Source organism: Glycine max, chromosome 5, assembly GCF_000004515.6.
Source record: "Glycine max cultivar Williams 82 chromosome 5, Glycine_max_v4.0, whole genome shotgun sequence".
In the NCBI taxonomy this organism is placed as follows: Eukaryota; Viridiplantae; Streptophyta; class Magnoliopsida; order Fabales; family Fabaceae; genus Glycine; species Glycine max.
Genome location: NC_038241.2, coordinates 18,098,935 through 18,118,497, shown reverse-complemented (window position 1 = coordinate 18,118,497; position 19,563 = coordinate 18,098,935). Strand labels below are relative to the sequence as shown.

Genomic DNA, 19,563 nt, shown 5'->3' with positions numbered 1-19,563 from the left:
CAAATTCAATTTCAAATTCAAGTGAAATTTGAATAGAAATTCAAATTTCCCTCCAATTTTGTGTGACACTTAGGCTATAAATAGAGGCCTTGTGTGTGCAATTTTTGGAACTTTGATCATTTGAATATTAACTTCAGATTTCAAAGCTCTTTTAGAGCACAAAATTTCGTGCTCTTCTCTCCCTCTCTCTTCATTCATCTTCTTCTTCCTCCAAGCTCTTATCCATGGCTTCCTATGGTGGTGAGCTTCTTCTAGACTCATCTTCTCCTTTAAGTGGCGTCTCCTCTCTCTCTTCCTTCTCCATTCCGCTGCCATTTATCTTCCAAGAAGCAAAGGAATCCATTGATGAAGAAGATCCTAGGCCTACAAGCTCCAATGGAGCTTACACCAGTGGGTCCCCGTGCGATGTTAGCTGGAACATGGACGCCAAAGTAGCAAGCGCATCCACCATTTGATTTTCCTCCCGGGGAACGTGATCGAATGAGATCTCATCAAAGGAATCAACCAATTCCTTGATATAGGCTTTCTAGGGTATCAGCTTGGGATCTCTAGTTTCCCATTCCTCTCTCAGCTGGTGAATCACCAGTGTTGAGTCCCCGTATACTTTGAGCAGTTTGACATTAGAGTCAATTGTCGCCTGGACGGCCAAGGCACACGCTTCATACTCAGCCATATTGTTGGTGCAGTCAAACCCTAGCCTGGCTGTGAAAGGTATACATTGATTGTCTGGAGAGACCAATACTGCTCCAATGTCATGGCCTAGAACATTTGACGCTCCGTCTAACCACACGGTCCATTTGTCCCGGTCCTCGTCTAGTTTTTCCTCAAACAGGGCCATGATGTCCTCATCCGGGAATTCTAGATGCATGGGTTGATAGTCGTTGAGAGGCTGCTAAGCCAAATAATCTGCTAAGGCGCTTCCTTTTATTGCCTTTTGGGTGACATAAACTATATCAAACTCGGATAGCAAGACTTTCCACCGGGCGATCCGTCCTGGGAGAGCAGGCTTTTCAAAGATGTACTTAACCGGGTCCTTCTTGGATATCAACCAGGTGGTATGGCTCAGCATATATTGTCTTAGATGGTGGGACGCCCAGACTAAAGCACAACAAGTTCTTTCAAGCAGGGAGTAATTCATTTCACTGGCTGTGAACTTCTTACTCAAGTTGTAGACAGCGCGCTCTCTCTTCCCGGACTCGTCATGTTGCCCCAGCATACACCCCATCGACTCGTCCATAATCATCATATACAAGATGAAAGGCCTTCCAGGTACCAGTGGCATAAGCATAGGAGGGTTCATGAGACACTGCTTGATCCTTGTGAACGCCTCTTGACAATCCTCGTTCCAGCGAACGGATTGGTTTTTGCGTAAGAGTTTGAACAACGGCTCTGTGATATGAATCTGGCAATATAATTCAATCGTCCTAGGAAACCTCGGACTTGCCTCTCGGTATGGGGTTCCGGCATCTCAAGGATGGCCTTCACCTTTTCGGGGTCCACCTCTATCCCTTTCTAGCTTACGATGAAACCTTGCAATTTCCCTGATTTGACCCCGTAAGTGCACTTAGCGGGGTTTAACCTCAATTGATACTTCCTAAGCCTTTCGAACAACTTCCGCAGGTTGACAAGGTGTTCCTCCTCGGTCTTAGATTTGGCAATTATGTCGTCCACATAGACCTCGATCTCTTGGTGCATCATATCATGGAACAAAGCTACCATTGCCCGTTGATAAGTTGTCCCGACATTCTTGCGTCCAAAGGACATTACCTTGTAACAGAACGCTCCCCACAGGGTGACGAAGATAGTCTTTTCCATATCCTCCGGCTCCATTTTTATCTAATTGTAACCGGAGAACCCGTCCATAAAGGAAAACAAAGCGAAATTGGCTGTATTATCCACAAGGATATCGATGTGCGGCAAAGGAAAATTGTCTTTGGGACTAGCTCGATTCAAGTCCCGATAATCCATACACATTCGCACCTTCCCATCTTTCTTAGGGACTGGTACAATGTTGGCAACCCATTCTGGGTACCGAGCGACAGCCAAAAAACCAGCGTCAAATTGTTTCTTTACCTCTTCTTTTATTTTCAAGGATGTCTCGGGCTTCATCCTCCTTAGTTTTTGTTTTACCGGGGAACACTCAGGATTTAGAGGTAATCGGTGTTGTACAATGTCAGAACTCAAACCGGGCATATCTTGGTACGATGTCTTGGTAGTCTTTTAGTAGGGCTGTCAATTCTTCACAGATGGGTGCGGTCATACCCGTGCCTATCTTTACTTCCTTTTTTCCACTGCCGGTTCCTAAGTCAACTAGTTTCGTCTCTTCTTGATGAGGCCCCATCTCTTGGTCCTCATGGGCGACTATCTTCTCCAACTCTAGGGGAAGTCCCACATCCTCGTCCTCTTCATCCTCCATCTGATTCGTTTCTTGCTCGAAATCGATGGTCGGGTCCCAAGTATTAGTACCTTCGAGGGACTCATCGTCGGATCTGGCGTTTTAAACGTAAAGAAATAAACATGCAAATGGATGAGAATGGGTAGAGACATAGGAACAGATGAAGAAAGATCTTTGTATTATAAATTCAGGAACAAAAGACATAAAGCCTTAACAAAAGAAAACTCTAAAGCCTAGGCTCAACTGTAGAGTTTAAAAGCCATAAAGGGTTACATTATGCTTGTTGCGTAAATGTCCGGGCGTTCCTCCACTCGCCAATTTCCTTGTCAGAAACCAGGAGGGCATGGTTGTACCAAATCCAACCCACTCGTCGAATCATCTTCGCATATCGCAATGACTTGGCCTTCGTGTCCTAGACCCGTGCTTATAAAGCTCCTACTGATGTGGCAGGGCGGGCCTCCTTCGACTTCTTGTCCCAATCGCGAGCCTTGACCCCCGTTCTTCCTTCCTGCAACTTTTTCCTTATGTCTGCTTGTGTGGGTTTATAGCCTAACCCAAACATCCCACGGTTTCCTCTAGCACTTATCAGGTTGGTTCTGTCGCCGTTGTCCGTTGTCCTTGACCCCCGCTCTTCCTTCCTGCAACTTTTTCCTTATGGCATAGTGGACGGGCAACTCACCAAGATGTCTTCCTCGCCCGACACGATAACCAAATTCCCCTATACTACGAATTTCAATTTTTGGTGGAGTGTAGAGGGAACGACTCCCACCGAGTGGATCCACAGGCGCCCCAAAAGGCAGCTGTAAGCGGGGTTAATGTCCATTATTTGAAAGGTAACCTGATAGGTATGGGGGCCTATCTGTACAGGGAGGTCGATCTCTCCCCTAACCTCTCGACGGGTGCCGTCAAAGGCGCGAACTACCGTCGAACTTGGCTTTATATGGGAAGCATTAAACGGTAATTTCTCCAAAGTGCTTTTGGGCATTATGTTTAAACTGGAACCGTTATCGATAAGCACCTTGGCTACGACGTGGTCCATGCACTTGACTGATACATGCAAAGCCCTGTTATGCCCTTTCCCCTCGGCAGGGATTTCTTCTCCAGCGAAGGCGAGATAGTTGTTGGCGGTGATATTATTGACGAGTCTTCCAAAGCCTTCTACAGAAATATCTTGGGCCACATGAGCTTCGTTCAAGACCTTTACCAACAAAGCCCGATGAGGCTCAGAGCTCATGAGTATTTCCAAAAGAGAGACCCTGGCCGGGGTTTTGTTGAGCTGTTCAATGACCTTGAACTCGCTCTACTGAATAATACGGAGAAACTCGCTTGCTTCCTCTAGCGACACTTCCTTCTTGCCACAACCATCCCTTTTCTCTGGAAGACCTTTCACTGGAATATCCTCGTTCAGAGTAAGGGTCGTCTTGTCATTTTGTTCTTCCACCACCTTCGCCTTCCCCTTAATGTTTGCAGGTTGTGTCGGCAGGTCGGGAGGTACAAACTCGTGACCGCTGCGGGTCACACCACTCAGCCCCGTGATATTGGTTACCTTGGCCGACAACGAGCTGATGTCGATGGCCTCTTCTTTCCTTTCACTCGGAGGTGTATACCTCCACGGGACTACGTGGCTGTTTTGGTATGGGAAAGGAACAGGTTTACCTGCCGAGGGGTATCGGGGCTTTTGTGAAGCTGCGTCCTTGGTGAAATATATCACCAAAGGCTTAGGCCTTCCAAAACTTCTCTCATCCATAGACTGCATACATATATGCTGCTCTTCCCTCCCCTCATCACCGACTTCCAGTCGGCCTTGATCTATCATTCGTTGCAACAATTCCTCCATTGCTAAACATGTTTCCATGTTATGTAGCTCGCCGGGATGCAACAAACAAGAATCTTCTTCATGCCCACCGTGGGGAAGTACACCCTCCTAGGGGTCGCCACGTCCTTTAAAGGCATGGACCTGCGCAGCCTATCCGACTCAATGGCATTAACTGCTCCCCCTCCATGATTGGCGAGCGGGTTTGTTTTTACGTTGGGTCGATCCTCTTGAAACGTCAGCCATCCGGCGTCTATCAGATGTTGGACCTTGTATTTAAGGGCCAGGCATTTTTCGATGGAGTGGCCCAAGGTTTTCCCATGGTACGTGCAAGTTGCGTCAAGATCATACCACTTTGGGAAAGGGGGTTGGTAGATCTTCCCGGGAGTTATTACAACCAGTTGGTTGGCGATGAGGGACGGCAAGAGGTCTTCGTACAACATTAGCAGTGGGGTGAATTCTAGAATTGGCCTCGGGGGAAAGTTCCTCATCGCGTTGGAACCGGCGCCAAAGTAGGCATTGTCGGCCGGACGAGTCATGGTTGGAGCTGGATCTTGGGGGGCCTCCCTCTGGATGGGGGCGGGCGCCTTAGGCTATACGGGTGCTGAATTGGAGGAGTTCCCGGTCCGAGCTGAAAAGCTCGGATGATGTTGCGCGTACTGATTGTACCATGAGAGGTTTGCGGGGGCTTGACCCATGCGGGTGCCGAAGTGACGGCATAGGTATCTCCTTCCTTCCTTTTTGCCCCAGTTGCTCCGATTATCTTAGCATTGGCACTTGTGGAGGAAACGTAATCGAACTTCCCTCTTTTCAACCCTACTTCGATTCTTTCCCCGGCGAATACCAAGTCCGCGAAGCTGGAAGGCATGTAGCCTACCAACTTTTCATAGCAAAACACTGACAAGGTGTCTACCATCATGGTAATCATCTCCCTTTTGACCATGGGAGGGGCCACTTGTGCTGCCAGGTCTCTCCACCACTGTGCGTATTCTTTAAAGGTCTCACCTTCCTTCTTAAACATATTCTGCAGCTGAGTGCGATCAGGAGCCATATCGGAATTATACTGATATTGCCTTAGGAAAGCAGTAATCAGGTCCTTCCAAGTACGAATGCGGGAAGCTTCCAGATTAGTGTACCAAACAACCGCGACTCCAGCCAAGCTATCTTGGAAAAAGTGTATCAATAATTTTTCATCCCTAGAGTGCACCCCCATCTTGAGATGGTTTTTAGGACAAGTCATCCCTTTATACTTGTCGAAATCGGGCACTTTGAATTTTGGGTGGATGACGACATCCGGTACCAAGCAAAGATCCGTCATGTCCGCGAACGGATAGTCACCGAAGCCTTCAACAGCTCTCAATCTCTCCTCGAGGAGATCGAGTTTCCTTCTTTCTTCGGCTGCGCGAGGGTGGTCCTTCTGTGGACAAAAATATTGGCTGTGTTGTGAGGTTGGGCTGAGGCAATGTGTTGGGCGCCGGCCCCTCGACGGGGATCGGGGGGTAGAAATCGACATCCCCTTGGGCATACTCTCGATGATCTTCATGGACCTCGTCGGGCTGTCGAGGAGGCTCCCCTTCAAGGATGGGGGAAGAGACATGACCCGCATCATCATGCATGACTGACGGCGTGTAATTAGGCGGTAATCCATAAGGGTAAGCCACCCAGTTGTATCCCAAATGGGGGTTGCTGTTGTGCCCCAGTGTGCTCCTTTCTCGTCCTACCGCGTTTGGGGGAGGATGGTGCGCGGTAGCTAGGAGAGTTGGGTCTACTTCGGCAGCCGAACTAACAGCGGCAGTGGTGGCCACGTTTTTCTCCATGAGTTGTCTCATTCCTAATATGGCCTCCACCATGGAAGCCATTTGTTCTTTCAAAGCCGACATGTCGGCTTTCATCTGTTCCTGTGTCTCCTCTTGATCACCCATCGTTCTACATTTGGATCTGGTGTGATAGGGATGCCTTGGGGCGCGTTTAGTTATGGTGTTTTTCCTAAAAAACCAAACGTGAGGAGTAGGTAAAGAATAATGAATGCATGCTAGAGATAAAATGCAGGAGTGATTTGATTCGCACTCACTTTTGGAGTAACAACATGAGATAAACTCATTTTATTCAAAAAGTTATAACTAGTCATGATCTGAGTGACAATACAAGTTTCCTAGCGGTTTCTAATTATATGGGCCATTAAATCTATCATATGTTGACAATAGCCGAGAAGTCTGTGGATCTCCTCGGGGGCGGAGTAGGTGTCCGCCATTGCCTTGGCCTTGGCTAGCAATCGGGGAAGTTCTTGTTTCCCGTTCAAGGTAAGAGCAAATCGGTCTATCCACATCGTTGCCTCTTGATGTAACGAGTCAATCACCCTTCCTCTAGCCTCCTTTTCCGCGTACACTTGGGCATACTCGTCCGCCACTCTATGCTCGTGAGTCGTGGCTAGATTTAGTTCTTCTTGGTACTTGCCGATGATAGCTAACATGTTGGTCTCTGTCTCGCATAACCGCTGAGACAGGTTTCTTTTGGACCTTGAGCAAACTTTCAACTCATCTTTCAAGATCAAACTGTCTACTCGTGATTGGTCTCTTTCCTCTCTCCGGAGCTTAAGCTCGCTGTTACTGCCCCACAGAGCCCCTCGGAACTTGTTCCGGCCCTGTTCTTCCCTACGAGCCCTTTTTGTCTCTTGCTCCAAGGCCTTGGTGGTAGCTATGTTTACATCTCTCAGCTCGGCATTCTCCTTTCGGATCTTAACAGCTGCTGATTTGAACCTTTCTTTGACTGTTTGGGCTTGCTTGAGTTCTGCCCTAAGGACCTGCACCTCTTCGTCTTCCTCCGGTGCCTCAACTTCCTCCCTTTTAGCGGTTCTCAAACTCGAGAGCTAATCCAAACCTTGCACGTGGGCATTCAACCACCTTCAGTGGCCATCGATGGGCCCACTGTTACTGTCTCTGAGCTCTTTGTCCTTCTTTTGCACCACCTCCCATGCCTTGCGGACCTTCCGAAGTGCTTCCGCGTTGGTCTTATTGAAGCCTCATGAAATGACAGGCGCGAGCTCTTCCTCTAGTGGTGCCCCTCTCATGGGGTAGCCAAGTTGTCTTATAGCAAGAACGGGATTGTAACTGATGCAACCCCTTGGAACTTTCGGAAATCCTCCTCACAAAATAAGAACTCTGGTTCTTCCTTCTTTCCATCGAGGGAACCAGTTGACAGACGCTCCTTCTTGGTTTGCTAAGAGTTGGTCACAATTTGCCCCTCCTTTCTCTGTGCATGAACGGTGGCTTTCTAGCGGGCAAGCATGCTTCACCTCTTGGCGAAAAAGGTGCGAAACCAACCATACATAAAGAGTTGGAGTACAGCAAACAATCCTCGTACTACTCTTCTCACATCTTCGGTCGAAGGTGTCATATAGGTCGGCTAGCATTGCAACAACCCGGCTTTCCTTGTGGTTATGATAGGCGAGAAAAGCGTCGATCGCTGCTAGGTCCACCAACCCATCCACATTTGGAAAGAGGACTCCTCCGAAGATCAACAGGGCGAGAATGTCTATCAACGGGGCCCATTCGCCTCTACCTGCCAAGATTCTTGCTTTTACCTCCAAACATTTTCTCGGTATTCCAACCACCCCATTTTCTACTTGCTTTCTGTGGTCTAATTCCTGTGCCGAGATTTGGACTATCTTAGACATTCTAGCTAATGAGGGATAGAACCCTGAGAAGAGGTATGGTCTCCTTCCCCCTAGAGGGCATCCTAGGATCTTTTCAAATTCTTCTACCATGGGTGATAGTTGGAAGTCCCCAAAGGTGAAGCACCTCAACGGCTGATCATAATACTGGGCGAGGGAGGCAATGGCCTCTGTGGAGACTTCTACCATGGCTAGGTCCCAAATTTTATCGTAAGCTTTGCGAAAAGCTTACCGCTGGAGCTGACCCATCAACCGCCCTAACTCTTTTAGACTGGTGATCCCTAGGCTCTTGACCTTGACTTCATAGAACCTCTTTTTAAGCGAAGGCGTTTGACTTGATCCCATGTTTTACTAAAGTGAAACAAAATCTAACGCAAATCAAAAACTCCGACATCTATCATGGGTGGAATGGATGAATGTATGAAGAAATGCGTATGATACAAATGCAATTTATGAACACGGGAGCCCGGAAAATTATCTCCTTCATAGATACAACGTCTTGGTGTAGCAAAGTGCCCGACGTATGTATTTAAGAAGGTGACACGGACCCTACGTTGGTTTTCCAAAGAGAGGGGATCAAGATAGAACCCGTGCGTGATGCATATGCGAAAGGCGCAACACGGGAATGTACATAGTACGACAATATTCACAAACAAATATAAACAAAGGGGCACACGACATTTGACTACATGCATGGCAGTGTGAAAAAATGGCACGCATCGTGTTTGCTTCGTGCCCCTATTTTGGGGACCTACATGGGAGGGAACTAAAAGGGCTTTTAGTGATATTTCCCAAGGTGGTCATATCTCACTTGATGGTCTCTAGAGGTATCATCCCCTTCGAAGAACATATTGCAGCAGTAGGGACTACTAACAACAATATGTTATCAAAGAGAAAAACTCTAGTTGAGGGTTCACTGTAATCAAGCAAGCCGGAGACCTAGCATGATCACAGATTCACCTCCACTCCTTATGTTCCCACGAGCCTAGGTATAGGGCCTTTATTCAACTCACCGTGTGTGCAAATAGTGTTGGTGTTTGTGTGCATCAAATGAATAAATATTTACCTCATGCATACATTTTAAAACGCACTAAAAGCATCAAAGAGTTATATACACAAGAACATAAGAAAAATAAAGGGAAACCAACAAAGGAGAAAGTCATGATAAAACATCACACAAGATTAAATGGCCTAACTCTCTAAAAAACAATCCCCAGTGGAGTCGCCAATTGTCACAACCTACCCTTCGGCGGGAGGGCGACACGTGACTCGTGGGTGCGTCTTCCAAGAAAGGAATACGCGCAGAGTCGCCACCAACGTTTATTTGAAGAAAACGTTGGAAAAACCGGAAAAGACGTGGTCTACGAACTTTAAGTGAAAGGTTTGGGAGTCCTATTTACGCACGGGGAAGGTATTAGCACCCCACGCGTCCGTCACAAGGAACGACAACCTTTAATCAAATGTGCAAACATGACTTCAATTTGTTTGATGTTCCCTTTTACGTCTTTATGTCTTTTTGTACTTTTTATATTTTTTATCTTTTTGCGGTCGACGAGTGTGTTTCCCTTGCTCCTACGTATTCCTCAATTATGATAAGGAAATCAGACCTACGTAGTTCTTTGAGAAACAAAGTGCTTGGTTAAGTTGTTTTTTTTATCCTTTTTTGCAAAATATGTTTTTGATTGAATGAAAGGTCTTTTAAGGCGTTGGACCATTAAATGATCTTTCGATTCTTTTTTAAAAGAGAGTGAGTATTAAGGCATTGGACCATTAATGATCTCTTTATTTTTGAAAGAGGTAATAAAGCTACAAGTTGATTTTAGGCCTCTTTTAAATCTACATTTAACCAATAAAAGCGGAAAAGACCATTTCAAGGCGTTGGACCTTAAAAATGGCTTTTTTAGGTGATGACAAAAGTTTGATTTATGAATTGATTTTAGCCTTAGTTTCACTTTGGTTATTAGTCAATTCGATTAAGAAAGGGAAATCCCAAAGAAAAACGTCCAATTGATTTTTTTTAATTTATTTTCCTAAAAGATATTTTTTATTATTATATTATTATTTTGCCTCTTTTGGTTTTAAACGTGATTACGGCATGACCGAATGGTCGGAATTCATTTTAACAGAAAATAAAGGATGTTACAATACGAATGATCGGTGGAAATTTATTTTATTTTTGATTAGGCGAGAAAATGACTTAAATAAATGACTAAAGCACGTCAAAAGGGGGTACGAAAAGTAAATGAAATGAAAATAAAAGCACGCGAAACCAATGAGGACCACTAAGGGTACATAGAATGAATTGAAAAGTTCGATTTCGGGAACTTACCGGTTGAAGACCGAAGAACGATGAAGAACGAACGAAGAACGGTTGAAAATCTTCGTGAAATCACCCACGGAAATGTCATGGTTGCTTCCTCCGCCTTCTGGAGAACTTCCTGGAAGGCCCAAATGGGCCTGGTTGCTATTTGCACCCCCCTTTTTGCTAAATACACCCCCTTGCCTTTTTTTGCTTATTCTTTTTCCGTAACGTTACGGAAACTTACGAATTACGTAACGATACTTGTTTTCCTTCCGTAATGTTACGAAACCTTATGAACTACGTAATCATCCCTTTTTTGGCTTCCAGGATGTTACGGAGCTTTACGGATTATGCACTAACACTTCCTTTTGACTTTCAGCATGTCACGGAACTTCACGAATTGCCTAACAATGGGTGCCAAGTACCTAAAAGTAGTCAAACGAGAGTCGCATCCCAACCACGGATGGTCCCCGGACGAAATTAGGGTATGACACTTACTTTCATAGCTTATTTCCTTTACCTTCCATTGTTAAACCGCCTAGATAGCTTGTCTTTTACCAATTAGTTTTTACCTTATCTTTCACACCTTTTTTAGTGTTTATTTTGGCTATTTCAACCATAGTTTCTTTTACCTTTTGTTTTCACCTTCCTCTAGTGAAAGTGAAGAAGCAAAAGGGGAAGAATCTAGTAAAGAGATTTACCCCCAAGAAGAAGGACAAACTTTAATGGTTAAGGAGGAGTGTAAGGAGGTAAGTGTCTCCTCCAAGAGGTTAGCTAAGAAGGAAAGACATTTTGAAATAAACACAAATATTAAAAAAATTTCCCCTCTTAGACAACCTCCACATTTTCTCCTTTGTAAAAAGACACTTGTTAGCATTGCCACACCTCTTAGGCTTGAGTTTATTCCTCAAGTAAAGGAGTTGTAGGATGAGGGTTTGGTTCGCAAGAGCTTAAATCCTTGGGCTTTGTTGGTGCCCAAAATAGGTATTATTAGGCACCAAATCCCTAAAATAGGTGGTATGATGAATGTTTTGAGTGGTGCAACCCTCTTTTCGTGCACCCAATCCAATTAAATTTATTCCCAACCACACATATCAAATATTCACTTAGTGCATGTGAAATTACAAAACTACCCCTAATACAAAAAACTAGTCTAGGTGCCCTAAAATACAAGAGCTAAAAAATCCTATATTTCTAGGGTACCCTACCTACATTATGGAGCCCTAAATACAAGACCCAAAATTAATGAAACCTTAATCTAATATGTACAAAGATAAGTGGGCTCGTACTTAGCCCATGGGCCCGAAATCTACCCTAAGGCCCATAAGAACCCTAGGGCCTTCTCTTGCATCTTTGGCCCAATCTACTTGGAGTCTTCTATCCAATGCCCTTGCGGGGTAGGATTGCATCAGTCTCCTCCACCTCTAGGACCTCACAATCACTCACAAACTCATCTCAAGCTCTCAGGACAGCTTCCTCTTCCAGCTCTGGTCTCTGCGGATCTTCACACAACAAATTGTCTCAAACTCTCTGGAACTTGGACCTTTCTCTCTCTAGAACTCCCTAATTATGCAGAAGCTTCAAGAAAAGGCCAAACTCTTCTCAGAAATCCGATTTCAACCTTAAATAGGTGGCTTTGTTTGTGCTCGTGCGCTTAGCGCAACTATGAACCGCTTAGTGCGCATTAGTGAATTTCGACTTAGCGCGGATTTTCTCGCTCAGTGGATGGACCGAAGCGGTGCGCTTAGCGGGATGACCCTTCGCTCAACGAACATGCACAGCTCATCCTTCTTCCAGATTCTTCCTCGCACTTAGCCGAGGATTGTTGCGCTCAGCGGATATCTCGCTAAGCCAGCAGATTGGTTTAGCGAGAGGGTGAAAATCAGCACTTCAAAACTTGCCTAATTATCTTGAAATTGAGAGAAAATGATTATTAAACACAAAAAATGGAAGTACTAAGTATTTGTTACCTATCTTTAACAAAAAGTAATTACAACACTACAAAATAACCATAAATTGGAGGAGTTTGATAAAATTTACACAAGTTTTATACACAAAAGTTAGTCGTATTCACCGACTAACAGTAGGCTGAAGCTTTCTGCAAGCGTGGGCACAACACCTTGCTATAAAAAGCAATCGGATGATCCTCCTGGAGTAACACGACTCTCATTGCCATCACTGACGCGTCTATTTCAATAGTGAATGGCAAGGAGAAGTTGGGGTTGGACAAAATCGGAGCACTTACCATCGCCTGTTGAAGATTGGAAAAAGTTGTGTGTGGTTCAGGTGACCAGCAGAACTAGTCCCTGCGTAAGAGGGATGTGAGAGGTGAAGCAATGGCGGCGTATCCTTTGATAAATTTCTGGTAAAACCCTATTAATCCCAAGAAACCGCGAAAGGCCGTCGGTGACGTTGGTAGTTCTATCACAAGCATGACTAAGCAAGAGTGAATATAGAATAAATTAACATGACTAAGCATAATCACAAGCTCCCAGAAATGCAAGAGTGAATATAGAAGAAAGTCAGCAAGTAATTTGAGTCTAAGAGTCCAAACTAGATAGAGGGAAGGAAATGGATGCAGGACATAATCAAATATATTATTTATAACGTCATTTAGCCTTTTTTATTTAATTTGCTAAACACTAAATTATGATGCCATACTACTTTCAGATTTCATTAGGAGCGATTTTAGCCATTGTTGATCCTGTGGTCATTGCTGTTTCAAAATTCAAGCTGGTCTTGCGGTCATTGCTAGAAAGTCAATTATGCTGAAGCCTCGAACTCAGGTATTTATATCTTTGATTCGAAAACTAATTTGAAATTGTTGTTGTATGCATTACTGGTATATTTGTAACTTATGTTATGCCTGTGTACATGACCTTTCTTTCATTGGACTGATATGTTCATGCCTCTCTACATGACCTTTCTTTCATTGGACTAATATCTTTGAAGTATTTACTGTGATTTAAACTCTTAGAACTTGTTCATTGTTAGTGTTCAATGTTTTTGTAATTTTATCTGCTGCCCTTCTCTATATATATGTTGTGACTGCCACTGCCCTTCTCTCTCTCTTGTATTATCTTTTTTTTATTAGCAAAATTATAATTTGTATTAATAACTGTGAGTACCAGAGGTACTAAATATACAAGGTAGAAACTAGCAGACTAGCAGAACCATAGGTCCTACGAATCAGGTGCCAATCTAAATAGAATACAATAACCCTGCACTGCTACCCTAATCAAAAAATGTTGTTGATAAATTACTAGACCAATAGTTGTAGGGCTGGGCAAAGCCTTTCTCTAGCTTTCTTCTCCGCAAATTTCCTTTAGTTGGGATTCTATCTTTGATCAATCGCCAAGCAAATGTTGTTGGTTTTAAAGTGATTTTGAGCTGCCATAGGTCCTCTAATTTTTCAGACCATCTATGAGCTATATAACGAGGCAACACTGAGACTATGAACTCTGCAGATTATCAACCCCTTCCATTCGCTGCAAGAGTTCCAATATGCTTCCAGCTTTTCTCTTAGCTTTATCAGTTCCATTTTCTGACAACTCCTGCAGTGCTGCTTCTGCACCATGTTCTTTCGCTAGTTTTAATTGCAGTGGATCTCCGGTGCATAGTGACCACAAGACAGCAGCAGCATTCTCTCGATTGCATGGAGAGCCGGTTCGTATAACCTCAACAAGAATATGAATTGGCTTGGCCTGACCGATCGCTACCCTGCCTTCATGGTGGCTTGCAAGGATTGCCATAATAGCTAGTGCTTCATCTACCATTCCACCCCCAGCATCCTTCAGAAATTGTATCAGTGGGGCTACTATACCAGCTTTTACAGCTCTTGCTTTATTTCCCTGATAAATAGATAGGTTGAAGATAGCAGTAGCAACATCCTTCTTACCTGTAGGAGTACCTTCACAAAGTAACTTTATTAGAGCAGTAGCAGCATCCTTCTTACCAACAGCTGCCCTTTGCTGTTCTATATCGTTACTCGTTAGTTTATCCAATAAAGCACCAATAGCAGTTCGATCACAATCTGAAAGACTGCTGCCACCACATTTCTTTGTTCTACAGTTCCCTTGCTTCTTTGGTAGCTCAATACCGTTGCTTTCACACCACAAAGCAATCAAACTCTTCAAAACATAGTTAGGGGTAAGGGCTGTATGCACAAGTGTCTGCTGTGTCTTAGGGCAGGTTCTTCAACACACACACACACACACACATTCACAGCCACACACCCACCCACACACACACACACAGACACACACACACGCACAGAAACACACACATACACAGCCACACACACACACAGCCACACACACACACACACAGAGAGAAACACACACACAAAAACACACACACACACACACACCCACACACCCACACACACACACACACACACACACACACACACACAGAGAAACACACACACACACACACACAGCCACACCCACACACACACACACACACACACACACACAGAGAGAGAAACACACACACACAGGCCCTCATTAGCCCTGTCAGTCCTTCAGCCACTAAGTCAAAGAGTAATGGAGCCAAAGGGTCTCCTTGTCTCAACCCTCATGATACACACAAACCCTCATGATACACACACACACACACATATACCCAACTACAATATTAAAGCATAAGCACCCTTGAAGCCCAGCATTTGAAATTAGTTACATAAACAACTGCTGATGTCTATATTTGTTTGTAATTGAATTTGACCTTTTGTATGTTCTTGTATGTGATCAGTGTAATTTGCTATATAAACAATTGTTGTTCATGGTGAGTGAACCTTAGATTCCCGTTTGAGATTGAATGCAATGACTCTTGCGGACAGTTTGCATTAGTCATTGTATTTAGTCTTGAATTGTCTGTTTGGATAGTTTGGGGAGACTGGTATTTTTATGTTAGATTCATTCATGAAGGTTATTATTATTTTCATTAATTTGATTAAATTTCGGTTCAATGCATTTCAAGTTGTTTTCCAAATGCATACTTGATTATCGGGAAATTCATTTGACCGATGTCATGTCGTGTACTTGGAGACCAATGCGAAATGCTGCCGAAATTTAGTCAAATTTTTGTAAATAATGGCAACCCTGACGTTTGAGCTAACATAAAAGACAGTTTTCCTAAATGGGATAGGGCCACACCTATAAATAAAAAAGTGAGATTTTCATGCATGGAATTGCTTAGATGGATCGAAGTTGGATGAATGAAAGTCGCATGAGCCCAGAATATGAGGATGGCGTCGAACAGTTCTTGCAATTTGCTTCAGAAAGAGGTCGACCGAATGAAGAAGGAAAATATTATTGTCCTTGCATCAACTGTTTGAATGGAAGATGACAATTACTCGATGACATACGGGACCATCTATTGTGTGATGGGATTAAGAAGAATTACATGACGTGGATATGGCATGGTGAAGTCACAGATATGCAAAGTGGGTCCCAAACTGAACCGTTTGATGTAGAAATGGGAGATCGGTTAGAAGACATGATTCATGACCTTGGACAAGAGTCTTTCCAGCAAGCACACGCCCCTGTGTATGAAGGATTGCAGAGTGATTCTAAGAAGCCTTTGTATGCAGGGTGCAAGAATTCCTTAACCCTGTTGTCTGATGTGTTAAGTCTAGTTAATGTCAAGGCCAGGTATGGGTAGAGTGACAAAAGTTTCACCTCACTGCTTGAGGTAGTGCACAATCTGCTTCCAGAGGACAACACATTGCCTAAAAGTTACTATAATGCGAAAAAGATATTGTGTCCAATGGGTATGGAGTATCAGAAGATTCATGCTTGCCCCAATGATTGCATACTGTACAGGCATGAATTCCAAGAAATGTCCAAATGCCCTATCTATGGGACTTCACGGTACAAAGTGAAGGATGAAGAAGAAAGTAGTTCTGATGACAACTCCAACAAGGGCCCTCCAGCGAAGGTTTTATGGTGTCTTCCAATCATTCCAAGGTTTAAGCATCTTTTTTCTAATGAGGATGACGCAAAAGACCTTACATGGCATGCAAATGGAAGGGTTTCTGATGGAATGGTCCGTCATCTGGCTGATTGCTCGCAGTGGAAGAAGATTGATGGTTTGTATCTAGATTTCGGGAAAGAGCCAAGAAATCTTAGACTTGGACTAGCTAGTGATGGAATGAATCCATATGGCACTTTAAGCACTCAACATAGTTCATAGCCAGTTCTGCTAGTAATTTACAATTTGCCTCCTTGGTTGTGCATGAAGCGAAAATACATGATGTTGTCTATGATGATATCGGGCCCAAGACAGCCAGGAAATGACATTGGTGTGTATCTAAGTCCGTTGGTTGAAGATCTGATAAAGTTGTGGGACAAGGGGGTTGTAGTGTTTGATGCATTTCGCAAGGAGACCTTTGAAATACGTGCAATGCTTTTTTGTACCATTAATGACTTTCCAGCATATGGGAATCTCAGCGGTTACAGTGTTAAGGGTCATCATGCATGCCCCATCTGTGAAGAAAACACAAGTTACATACAACTTAAACATGGCAGAAAAACAGTGTACAGTAGGCATCACCGCTTTCTAACACCCAATCATCCTTACAGACGACTGAAAAAAGATTTTAATGGAAGTCAAGAGCATGATATTGCGCCGATACCGTTGACTGGTGAGCAGGTATATCAGCGGGTTCGACACCTGAATACTGTATTTGGGAAGACCCAAAAGAAGGATAAAAGTCAGAGTTGCATGTGGAAGAAGAGGTCCATTTTCTTTGATCTTCCGTACTGGTGTGATCTTGACGTTAGACATTGTATTGATGTTATGCATGTGGAGAAAAATGTTTGTGACAGTGTGATTGGGACGCTCCTTAACATTCAAGGCAAGACGAAGGATGGCTTGAATACCCGTCAAGATCTAGCTGATATGGGTATACGATCACAGTTGCATCCAAGGTCTGATGGGAAGAAAATTTACTTGCCCCCAGCCTGCCATACTTTGTCCAAGAAGGAGAAGATAAGTTTTTGTCAGTGTCTTCGTCGGGTGAAGGTTCCACAAGGATACTCTTCAAATATTAAGAGCCTTGTGAAGTTGAAGGAGCTTAAGCTTATAGGGTAAAAGTCTCACGATTGTCACGTGCTCATGCAACAATTGTTAGCCGTGGCTATACGAGACATCTTGCCAAACAAAGTCAGGTTAGCGATAACTCGCCTGTGCTTTTTCTTCCATGCTATATGTAGCAAAGTCATTGATCCAGTCATGTTTGATGAGTTGGAAAATGAGGCCGCAATTATACTATGCCAGTTGGAGATGTATTTTCCCCCTGCTTTCTTTGACGTCATGATTCACTTGATTGTGCATCTGGTCAGAGAAATCAAATGTTGTGGTCCTGTTTATCTACGGTGGATATACCCGGTTGAGCGATACATGAAGATCTTAAAAGGGTATACAAAGAATCTATATCGTCCAGAAGCATCTATTGTTGAGAGGTACATTGCAGAAGAAGCCATTGAATTTTGTTCAGAATACTTAGAGAAGGCTAAACCTATTAGCCTTCCTGAGTCTCGGCATGATGACAGAGTGGGTGGTAAGGGTTCAAGAGGACTGCATGTGATCACTCCAACTGTAGAAGATTTGTTACAAGCTCACTTGTATGTCTTGAACAACAGTAATGAAGTTTTGCCATACATAGTTAAGCATGAAGCTTTAGTCAAATAGAATAATCCGAAAATGTCAAAGAATTGGGAGTTGAAAAAGCATAACAAGACTTTCTGTGATTGGTTTAAAGATACAATCTTTGCAGATGAGAATGCTTCAGAAACATTAAGAAAGCTAGCAGATGGGCCTAAAAGAAATGTTATAACCTGGTAAGGATACGGCATAAACATGTATTCATTTTACACAAAAGCACAAGATGACAAAAGTACAATGCAGAACAGCGGGGTCACCCTAAGGGCTGAATCTCAACACTTTGCAAGTGTCAATGACGTCAATCCCTATGTAGCTTCCATCCCTTACTTTGGGTTCATTGATGAAATTTGGGAGCTTAACTATGTGAAATTTACGATATGTGTTTTCAAATGTAAATGGGTTGATAGCAACACCGATGTGCGCATCGATGATATAGGATTTACGCTGATAGACCTAAAGAAACTTGGTTACCATAATGACCCTTTCATCATGGCAAAACAAGCTAGACAAGTATTTTACGTGCAAGACCCTTGTGATGAAAGGTGGTGCGTGGTTCTGCAGGGCAAAACAGTTGGTGTTAATGTAGAAGATGATGATTCATACATGGACACCTATGTTAGTCCTTTGACCGCTCAAATCACTCGTAACGTTGTCGGAGAAGAAGAAGCTGACGACGTTCATGCTAATCGAAATGATCATGATGAAGGAGAATTGATTAACATCGTCTAATGTAATTTTCTGCAGAGACAGAGGTCACCAAAGCAAGTAAGTGACAGCTACATTTTTCTCTGATTGAGGCATCAGTTTTTTGTTTTAGATGGTATTCTTAGGACTTCATACAGCTCATGTTTGTCACCAGTTTCATCATCCACCACCCTTTTCTTCTCTGTCTTCTCACGTTTATTGTTGTTAAACCCATATTTATGCTTTCTTCCCTTCATGTCTTGTTTTATCACAACTTTAGCTGAATCTCCTATCTTTAGCACAGTTGAATCTCCTGTCTTATTCTCCAATGACACACTTTGATGGCCTGTATCTCTTTTCTTTGTATGTTCTAGTGCTTCAGCTTCAGAATGCATAAGCAATCAAAATTTTCCAGTGATCACCAAAAGCTTCTGCATCAGCATTAACACTCTTCACCCTCTTTGGTTTATGCTTTTGTGCTGCATTATGTGCTTCCTCGTTATAAATCTCAGCTTTATTAGAGGTTGCACTAGAACGATCAGCACCAATCTGTGCTTCTTCCTCGTCTACCAGCTCAATATCTTTCCTTTCAACTTTTGTTTTGTAAATTACAGTGTAGTTTACAAAAGCAAAGGTCAAATGAAAGATATTGAGCTGGTAGAGGAGGAACAGGCACAGATTGGTGCTGATCCTTCTAGTGAGACCTCCAATAAATTTGAGAATTATAAGGAGGAAGCACAGAATGCAACATAGAAGCATAAACCAAAGAAGGTAGAGAGTGTCAATGCAGATGCAGAAGCCTTTGGTGATCACTGGAAAATTCTGATTGGTCTATGCATTCTGAAGCTGAACCACTAGAACATACAAAGAAAAGAGATACAGGCCATCAAAGTGTGTCATTGGGAGAATAAGACAGGAGATTCAATTGTGCTGAAGATAGGGAAATTCGGCTAAAGTTGGGATAAAACAAGGACATGGGAGGGGATAAGGGCATAAATGGGGGTTTAACAACAACAAACGTGAGAAGG

The 19,563-nt window shown here is 43.5% G+C and overlaps 1 protein-coding gene across 1 annotated transcript in view; it reads right to left on the bottom strand.

Annotated features, from left to right (window-relative positions):
• Positions 1–13,632: 13,632 nt before the first annotated feature.
• Positions 13,633–19,563, bottom strand: part of LOC100807047 (U-box domain-containing protein 14-like) — a 17,465-nt gene continuing 11,534 nt past the window's right edge. Inside the window, exon 2 of the mRNA XM_014775977.1 lies at positions 13,633–14,374. Coding sequence (XP_014631463.1) covers positions 13,633–14,374 — 742 coding nt within the window. The remainder of the gene's footprint in view (positions 14,375–19,563) is intronic.